Source organism: Xenia sp. Carnegie-2017, unplaced genomic scaffold (assembly GCF_021976095.1).
Source record: "Xenia sp. Carnegie-2017 unplaced genomic scaffold, XeniaSp_v1 HiC_scaffold_24, whole genome shotgun sequence".
In the NCBI taxonomy this organism is placed as follows: domain Eukaryota; kingdom Metazoa; phylum Cnidaria; class Anthozoa; order Malacalcyonacea; family Xeniidae; genus Xenia; species Xenia sp. Carnegie-2017.
Window position 1 is genome coordinate 5,982,148 of NW_025813487.1, and position 10,043 is coordinate 5,992,190.

General features: G+C 33.9%; 1 protein-coding gene and 1 long non-coding RNA gene across 3 annotated transcripts; both read right to left on the reverse strand.

The window, feature by feature from the left end:
* Positions 1-1,697: 1,697 nt before the first annotated feature.
* LOC124451032 lies at positions 1,698-3,046 on the reverse strand. Its single transcript, XR_006950322.1, has 3 exons — positions 2,956-3,046; positions 2,222-2,346; positions 1,698-1,794 (listed from the first exon to the last, which is right to left on the reverse strand). It is a non-coding gene; the product is annotated as an uncharacterized LOC124451032 (long non-coding RNA).
* A 678-nt stretch (positions 3,047-3,724) lies between these two features.
* On the reverse strand, positions 3,725-8,199 carry LOC124450765 (NAD-dependent protein deacetylase sirtuin-6-like). Of its 2 annotated transcripts, XM_047001402.1 has the most exons (6): positions 8,134-8,199; positions 7,179-7,489; positions 6,614-6,760; positions 5,809-5,889; positions 5,033-5,156; positions 3,725-4,309 (listed from the first exon to the last, which is right to left on the reverse strand). In XM_047001402.1, exons 1-6 carry the CDS (start codon positions 8,197-8,199, stop codon positions 3,809-3,811), a joined length of 1,230 nt encoding a protein of 409 aa, XP_046857358.1. In that variant the 3' UTR covers positions 3,725-3,808. The 2 variants fall into 2 exon arrangements, with proteins under 2 accessions (XP_046857358.1, XP_046857359.1); XM_047001403.1 differs by lacking the exon at positions 5,809-5,889.
* Between the last annotated feature and the right edge of the window lie 1,844 nt (positions 8,200-10,043).

The window sequence follows — 10,043 nt, forward strand, 5'->3', positions numbered from 1 at the left end:
GTTCACAATCTCACCTGACTATGGTAACCAAAAAAAATCAAGAATTCTTAACAGAGGTACTGTATGGTAATTGTTTGAATTTATGTCCTGTAAAGAGATCAGTTCAAATCGGCTCACTCACAATCTCACCGACGCAAGCATTGGTTGCCAAGGCCTAAGGGCCCATCTGAGCTGCTCAGAATGGACTGAGTTCACCGAAATTCCTTACTATAGTCTTTGACTATAGTCTTTGGCGTGAAAAATCATAGACTATAGTCTTGGACATGAAAAATCATGGACTAAAGTCTTTGGCGTGAAAAATCATGGACTATAGTCTTTGGCGTGAAAAATCATGGACTATAGTCTTTGGCGTGAAATATCATGGACTATAGTCTTTGGCGTGAAAAATCATAGACTATAGTCTTTGACATGAAAAATCATGGACTAAAGTCTTTGGCGTGAAAAATCACGGACTAAAGTCTTTAGCGTGAAAAATCATGGACTAAAGTCTTTGGCGTGAAAAATCATGGACTATAGTCTTTGGCGTGAAATATCATGGACTATAGTCTTTGGCGTGAAATATCATGGACTATAGTCTTTGGCGTGAAAAATCATGGACTATAGTCTTTGGCGTGAAAAATCATGGACTATAGTCTTTGGAGTTATGTGCCTGGACTATTGCACGTGAATGAATTACATGTGTAATCGTGTAACCAATTACATGTGTGATCGTGTAATTGATTACATGTGTGATCGATTACATTATAAGAAAACTAAAAAGGATACAATAGTAAACATTAGCCTACTGAGTCAACACCGTACTTAATGCACATTATACTTCTTCAACACCTTACTTCGTCGATAATAAGGTGTTGAAGAAGTACACTTAGAAATTGCACCCAACTTAACTCTCTGCATTAATTTTTGCTGACCCAACTAGGATTTGAACCTACCATCACAATGTTAGATGACTGCATGTTTGACCACTTGACCATTCAAATCTATTGAATACTACCAAATTCTTAAGTTATATTATTTTTTTCAAAAATTCATAAGCAAAAAAATTTTAAAAGAATTATGACTTTCGCAATGACCAAGTTCATGTCGTCGTGTTTGAATTGTCGTTCATGTATTCTTTTAGAAATGTAGTTTATGCTTACTTTTATGTCTATCTTTATATTTACCTTTATGTCTACTTTTATGTGTACCTTTACATCTACCTTTATGTCTACCTTTATGCTTACTTTTATGTCTATCTTTATGTTTACCTTTATGTCTACTTTTGTGTCCACCTTAATGTCTATCTTAATGTCTACCTTTATGTCTACCTTTTTGTCTACCTTTATATTGACCTTTATGTCTACCTTTATGTCTACCCTTAATGTCTACCTTAATGCCTACCTTAATGTCTACCTTTATATTGACCTTTATGTCTATCTTAATGTCTACCTTTATGTCTACCTTTTATTTCTATCTTTATGTCTAGATTTTAAAGGAAGTTGACATCTGTGCATTTTTATAGGGAGTGAGCACCAAGAATTTACATAGCATGAAGAAACGTGCTGCCCAACTTGGCCTTTGCAGCTTCATTTAATCCACTAAACATACATACTTTAAGCAATAATTTAATGATAAATTTTTCAAAACTTTTTCTTGTTTAAAAATTTAAAATTCACGTGATGTATTTTGCAAGCTTGAAGACAAACAGAAAATCAATATCAAACTAATTCATTTATTCAAAAAGCTTTACTTTTTACAAATTTTTGTCCTTCTCTTCGCCAGTAAGTCTTTCAGACCACTAAATTCTCTTCAACTCTGCAAACAAAGGAGTAAAAAATTTCAAGGCCCAGACTGCAGAATGTGTTAGGTTACACCAAGACCTTAAGGGTGGAAGGCTGAGCAACCTAGTGGCAGACTTAGGGGCACAAATGCGCCCAAGTGCCCAGTGTTTTGTCGCATTATATAATTCCTGCTTAATACTTGGAAGTGAAACTGCACTACTTAGCAGATCTCAAGGCTTGAGCTCATGCAGTAAAAACCAGCCCGTTTTTTATCCTTGTAATGCAGATATTTTTCATTCATTCAGTGGAAAAACAACAAATGGAATTAATTTCCAAAAGAACTTAATAATTTTGATATAAGATTTGCATTGTAAGAGTACAAATTTTGTTTCTTTTCGCCACTAATTGTCTCAGTCAAGAATACTTCAACAAACATTAAACTACCATCAAAACAAACTCACCATCATTCTTTTTTGGGTTTTGTAACAGCAACATAATGATACAGTACAACAAGCAAAAACAGGATGATACCAAGAAAGTTTGAAAACACAGCTAACTGCATATCGTTGATCATCTTGATTGGATCCTGTTATGAACAATGAAAGAATTTCTATTGATCCAAAATACAACCATTGTGACAATGGATCTGCCAGGCGGAAAGCAAATTCTAAGTATAAATATAATTGCCCAAAATAAAACTTTAAATATGGCCATGGATAAAGAATTATATTTATACTTAAAGTACAACCATGTTATCAATTTTAGGAGAAATTAACTATGCCACAAATTTACATGATGATGGTAAATACTTTTCACTCACAAATCACACTAGCTCTACAAGTACTTCAACCTAATAGCAACCACACAGTACGCAGAACTTTGTTGCAACTTGTTAATAACTATATTTTATATAAGAATACATCATGCAAATTCTCTTGCAAAAAGAACTTTTAACTCTACTCTTAATGGATACTGGAGCATAAAGTTTGTGCATCAAGCTATTGCTGAGCTTGGAACTAGATCAGTTTCCATAAGTGAGAAATGTTGTAAGTCACTAAAATCACTCAGTTTCATATACTATAGCTCATTCCACGTATTATTTAACCGTGTGCGTCTTTCTACGACCATAAATTGTTTCCACTCAGAATCTATATATCACACGAACGATAAGCAATCAAAAAAACAAAATAACTACCTTGATAATAGAAGATAAATCCAGCAAACTTCTTGAACACGTTTTACTATCTCACTGACAATGACTCAATGTTGTGGTCGATACTCAAAGCAAAAGGACTGGTACGAGCACCTGATGATATTAGGGATGAAACCACGGTAAGTTCGCCTGGTCGTGGGCGACAGTTCGAATTCAAAGGGTCTCAAATGCTGAGGTGGTTTGATGGTAATTAGGTGTATATTATACACCCCAGGTCCACTACTATTATATGTAGCATTACACTTTCAACAATATTCTATTGTTATTGTCATTTTAATTGTAACAATATACTTTCTGAGTTTTAAACGAAGTCTTCGTGGAAACACGACTGCTCAACATAAATGTCTTAAAAAGCGATGCTTTGAAAAATTTTCTCCGGTATACTAAATGAAATTTCAAAAAAATGTCACTTACCGTATACGAGCCAATAACGACGTCCGTTTTTATACTTTCGACACCTTCGTAGCCATTAAAGCACCCTTCACAGTATAGAAACAAACAGTAGTCCCACTCAATAGAATTTTTTTGTGAAGCGCATATCTTATTACGTAAGTGATAAGCATAGTGGCAGCCAGTAAACTGCATTTTCTGACCAATAGAAGCGCTCAGGTAATCTAATTAAATATACAGCACCAAGTTGCACAGCAAAGTGGGACTACTGGTTGTTTTTATTCTGTGCTCCCTTCGAACAGTTAGAATAAATTAAAGGCCTTTAGAATCGTTAGAATAAATAAATAAATTAAAGACCTTATATAAAGTAATTTTATATTAATGGCCCTACTAATAGTTTTATGTTTGTTTACTTGTAATTTTACTAACAATTACATGAATCTCTTTAATTACATTTGGTCCTCTTTATCGGCGTTTCACTCGCAGAATAATCTCCTCTTTCCTTCAAACATACGTTTTCTCGTTTTACTGAAGAACAAATGTCATCAGTTTCATTTCGAGTATCTACAGTTGAAGTTTCGACAGCTTTTGGCGGATTGTCAACTCCACCCGTTTCGTTTTCAAGTACAACTGTCAACAATTCCGACTCTAGTTCAACGCATTTTTCTCCATTCTTTTCATCAAAAGAGTTCTTCGATTCATTTTGAACTTTAGGTTTACTCCAAGATACTGATAAAACATGTTTGTCTTTCAACAGTTTCTGCTTTGTGATCTCAGTCTTCACTGGAAACTCGATTTTTAAAGAATCCAACAGTACTGGTGGAGCATCGATGTCCTTAAAGGGTGATATAGGAGTATAAGGGGGTATCGTGAAGTTCAAAAGTCTTGCTAAACCTTCCATTACTTGATCTACGTACGCATGAATAACCAAATGTGCTTTCTTATCCTAGAAACATAATAAAAAGCATAATTATTAGAATTTGAAGGAATTCAAAAAACAAAAAATCCCAAATCACGAGAAACAAGATAACTTATATCAGTCTAAGTTCGGTGGGCTGTAAGTTTTGGTCGTGTTTGTAATCTTCAGATCATTGACACAATTCATTTCATTAGAAATCCATTCTTTTACAATGTTTGAGCACCCGAATGTTTATATTGCAGGACTAAATTTTCGGGCTGGCTGTGCCACTGGACGTAGTTATAGCAAATTGATAGCCGTAGGATCGAGTCACGTTGTTGAAATATCCACGTGAAAAACAAACGACTTTATTTGTGACTTTGAGGGAACGGTGCTGATAAAAAACTAAGAAATACTTTGCCATCATCCATATAACGTAAAACTTTCCAGAAAAAAGAAAAATGTTTCTTTTATAAAACAGAACACAATAGACACTCAACATAAAGTCAATACTCAACATTTTAATCTACATACTAAAGTAAAGCTTACAAAACAATACCAAACTGTATATAAAACTGATTGCAGTAACATGAATGTCACCACCTTTCAATTATCATCCCCTCCGTCCCCTTAGCGGTCCTGACCATTGACCTAGCTACATGGCAGGAACTACTGTATCGAAATGTTTACAATAAAATGACCCTTACGAAGTGTCTATTGTTTTGTTGCAATAAGAAAAAAAATCATACATACAGCTTTCAATGTACGTACATGTTTAGTCTTTTGTAAATTAATAATTACAAGTTTTCCACCATTTTTCACAGTTTGTACGGGTAAATTTCCACTCGGGTTGATTTGAAGTGATGTTCCAAGACACACAGATAAATCTGCGACTCTAAAATTCGTAAATTATTTATGGTTAGTAAGCACGCAAAACAAATTAATAATAAAGAGAATGGTTTGAACCAGGGAGTATCGTTACATGTTTGTAGATGTAGATCGTCCAGGTTGGTATAGTCCTGAGAAGGACTGTTGTTGTTGATGTTGACTGACGTTTCTACAACCTTAGCGGTAGTCATCTTCAGAGTGACGTCAACAACAACAACAACAGTCCTTCTCAGGACTCCACCAATTTGGTCGATTTACATCTACAAACATCAATAAAATCAACAATATCAAATCCTTAATATGACAATTTTCAAAAAATCTTTTCCTCAAAGAAATTAGCGCAAGAAATTCGGTAAAATTGATCAGGTTTTCAAAAAATCGTCAACATTTTGCATTATGCAAACATAATGATCAGATAAATCAAAATAAGAAAAAGTTTCTTTTTTCTAACTATGTATATTTATATATATATATATATATAACGACAATATTTAGGCCACATTATACAAGATAATAACTGCCAAAGTATATAATGACAGAATTAAGATTCAAATTTTATAACTGCGACATGAGAAAAATGACGTCATATATAACACAAACTTTACGTCATCATTTCTTATATGTTGTTTTGATTTTAACTTGGTTTGGGCATACATTACTTTGAATGATATTCAGATGAAGCCAGATCATCAACTGGTAGAGAATCTTCCCAATCCAATATTGAATCACGCAATTTACCTCTGAATTGAAAAGAACTGTTAATGTTATACTCCAGTTAGAAAGATCAGTTTTGTGACATATTCAAGTTCAAGTAAAATACAAAATATTTTCCTTGGCAGTGATGGCTATGATTTTATGTCTTCTTTTTTAAGTGTGCAAATGATGAAATTGCTAATGACATTTTGAAGGCAACTCCCCAATCCCTTAACTTGCCCATTTCATTCACAAGACAAACTCTGCCTCCTCTAAAATAACCACTCTCGATACAATGGCTACAATTATGAAATGCACATTTTTCATAAGAACCAGATGAAAAATAAAACATGGCATTTTTTGCCGCATCATGAAATATTTCCATCATTTCAGGTTTTGTTCAAGGTAGTAAGACCTATACTCTGAAATTCTACCAGGTATTTTGCAAGTCTAAGGACAGTTGTGTATCTAAGGTAAGGCAAAAGAAAAACAATAGATGTACCTAGTAGTACCTAGCCAATTATTAATTTTTGAACACTTTTTTTAGCAATGCTCTTGGTTACAAATTTCTAAAGAATATTTACAACTGAAACACTCCAAATTGCATTTGCAAAATGAAAATATAATAGTACAATCAATTCTGATCTCACCTATCCTAGATCCATCACTCTCTGAAGATATTGTTCCAAAAAATTGTTTCACAGTGAAATACTGTATATATCCTAGCTTTTGGGTGTAAAATCTTAATAACATTTTGAAGTGTTCAATAACCTGCATTTTCCTCTTCTTCCTCCAAAACACTGCTTTCCAGTTCGTTTTAAACCAACAGTTTCGACTGGATCACCAAAGAGATAATTTCTATGGCATTTTTCACATTTCTGGACAAACATATTACCATGGAGCTCAGCCAACTTACACCTGTAAGAGAAATAATGTTATGGCTATTTTTTAAAGTCATGTTTTCTGGTCAACGATGAAGATGATGAATCGGGTTATATAAAGATTCAAATCTCAACATCAGATCACTTCTGATAAAGACACTAGACTGGAGTATATAAGGACTCAAGTTTCAACATCAGACCACTCCTGATAAAGACACTAGACTGGAGTATATAAGAACTCAAGTTTGAACATCAGACAACTCCTGATGAAGACACTAGACTGGAGTATTTTAAGTCTAGAGCTTCACCATTGAAAGAATGATAAAATAAACTAACTCAATCTTTAACCCTATGTACAGCAACAATATCAATCAACAATACAATAGCAGCAAAACTATATAATAATTTACTACAGTATCTAAGTTTTAAGAATTATTTATAATTAAATACAATACCTTGGAAATCCTGACTTTAAATGCAAGCCATCAACATTTTGACTCACAACAAACTTCAAATAACCTTCCCTTTCAAGTTCCACCATTGCCATATGTGTCAAAGTTGGAGCAGCACTTTTAAATGTGACGTCAAACTTGGGTTTCTCTCCCTTGGCTTCCAATGTCCAAACTCCTTTAGGTCCACGAAAATCAGGGATACCACATGAAGTACTGATTCCTGCTCCAGTATGGAACACCAAATGTTTGCATTCCTTGATCAACTTTGACAGCTCTATGATTTTGCTTGCAAGTTCCTCTTCGGAGTCAAAAAGCTGACAAAGATTAGAAATTTTTCATTAGTTGGTTGCTTGATCAAATTTGTAGTGTACACAAACTGTATCAAAGTAGGCAAATCCACTAATATAATTGTGCCAATCATATATATGTCTACTAAATTGTTATTAGGGCATTAAAATTTTAAAAATCCATTTACTAGCGGTTTGAAAGACTTTTTACACCTGCATCATTCTACAACATCTAAGGATAAACCATCTAGCTTGGAACACTTTTTAATTCACAGTTATTGATGGTTTTTAAAATATGACTAGTCATTATATTTCATCAGACGATACTAATTACTAAACAATTAGCAAATCTAACTTAAAACACAAAGATTTTATTAGAGCTGTCTAATATCAAAATTAGGATAGCATTACTTCAACTTTTGTCTGAATGAATTTGACTAGTAAAACTTCAAGATATAGGAATGTTAAAAGACAATCTCCTGAAAGAGCTGGATTCTTTACTCATTTGAGTTATTTCGACTCATTTGTTTTGTTGTCAAAGACTCAATCAATGCTACACACAAGACAATATGTTGAGCCCTAAGCCCTTGATGAAAGAAAATGTACAATTAGAACTCAAACTACAGTCAAAAAAATAACGAAAATTATCAGAGGTTATTGATTTAACTAACCTCAGGTGCTCCGCACTTTCCTTTATGTGGATAATCTGACAGCCCAGAAGCATAATCCACCGCCATTTTGAATAGCAAATTTGTTGGGGAACGCTGGAAAGGGGGGAGGGGAGGGAGAGAAAGATCAAAGAAAACATGAATAGTGAGTATCCCCACGCATGCAATAAACGCCCGTTGCAATTAAACGCATTGAATCACTACTTGTAAAAGACAATGCCAGTCTTGATATTGTGCGTTACAGCCTACGTACCTGAACAAACTAATTGAGTAATTGTAAACTCAGGAGTCCCGATTCATCTGGATTGAAAACATTTGATCAAGGCTTTGGGTTAAATCCACTTCTCCCTATCCAGAATAAGGAACAAGATGATTTTGATCAAGGCAGTTGAATAATCCATTATTCACTTCTTGTTCAGGAAATAAGAAATTGGGTACCGACGTGCCGGATGATTATGAGATAAAGATGGGACTGGGGAACTGAGGATGATGTTCATATCAATGTAACAAAAATGATTTATTATAAATGTAGATAACGGTGAAACAACCATTGATGCACTTGTTATATATTCTTTTGCTTATGTTACTGCATGATTCATTGCACAGAATTCCTTGAATAAATGTAATCTGCACAAAGAGGCAGTTGTTTATGAATATAAGAAAACTATTCAAAGCAAGAAAAGACAATTCAGTATGGTTTCATAAACTTTATTCGAAATTCCAAGGCAACCTTAAAAATGGTGATCTTTCAAGGCATTATATGTTGTGAAGATCAGCAAAGTTAATACTTCATGTTGAAAACTGATGTCTGAACTATTATGGATAATGTTTTTGCAGGAAAGGTGTCATGAAATCTGCTTTATAGATAACCATGGTTTCAAAATTCATTGTTGTGCAAGAGAAAACCACTGGTTGGGCTACATGTTATCAAAAAAAGGCCAGTGCTATAAATGAGTTAAAGAAATATAGATTGTAAAAATGTAAATTGCCATCCAAAAGAACATTTCTAAATGTGGCGAATTATAATCATACAACTAGCCTTATTGGCATTAGCTATGCCCAAAATAAGGGGATGTTGATAACAAAAACTCTTTTAAGACAATATAGGTGATACAACAATTAAAAATTTTCAACAGTTTACATTGCTTTTCAACCAATTTCAAAATTTACATTTCAATTCATTAACAAATACCTTGCAAAAAATATTACTTCTATCAGGAATCATACGGAAGCGAGGAAGCAGTTGCAGGCAGCAAAATAAATCTTTCTTTCTTTCTTCAGTCTAAGATCCCAATCATAATGGTGCAAAGTACCGAAATGCATAAAGTTTATGCATTTCGATACTTTGCACTTTACAATCGAGGCATAAGAGCTTGTTGCAACAATATAATAAACCTTGAACAGGTCTCATGTTTTGGGCAGGATCCTCACATGGTGTCAACAGTTCAAGTTGATAGACCACAATGCAACATTCCATATGCAGATTCCTGTGATTTAACACATCAATGTATTTGTGATTAAACCATGCTTAAGGGTGTTTGCATTGGTGTCATGTTGGAGGAAAATCCCAAATAGTGAAAAGAAGTAATGATAAGTTTATGCTTTTTTGATCATTGGCACTTGGATGAAGTCCTCCAACATGGCTGCTTAGACATCAAATGCAAATAGCCTATGGTTCATTATCAAGCATGTCTTGGGGATGCATGGCAAAATATGATCAATTAAAATAGCACCATGATTGCTTACAAATTATTGATGTGTGCTTAAACTATTTATAGAGCTCTACATGGATAGTATTAGACTAAGACATTGAGTAAAATTAATACAACAAAGTACAACACATGACAATATATACAGACAAATGCATTCAGCCTGATTATTTACACCTGCTATGAAAATTCTCTACTCACTAA

Excerpts from the sequence above, each read along its gene's own strand:
- LOC124450765 (XM_047001402.1), bottom strand. The coding sequence starts at position 8,199 with ATGGCGGTGGATTATGCTTCTGGGCTGTCAGATTATCCACATAAAGGA. Across the intron at positions 6,761-7,178 it reads TTAAAGTCAGGATTTCCAAG|GTGTAAGTTGGCTGAGCTCC; the intron begins GTATTGTATTTA and ends TTTCTCTTACAG. Across the intron at positions 4,310-5,032 it reads ATTTACAAAAGACTAAACAT|GATAAGAAAGCACATTTGGT; the intron begins GTACGTACATTG and ends TTATGTTTCTAG.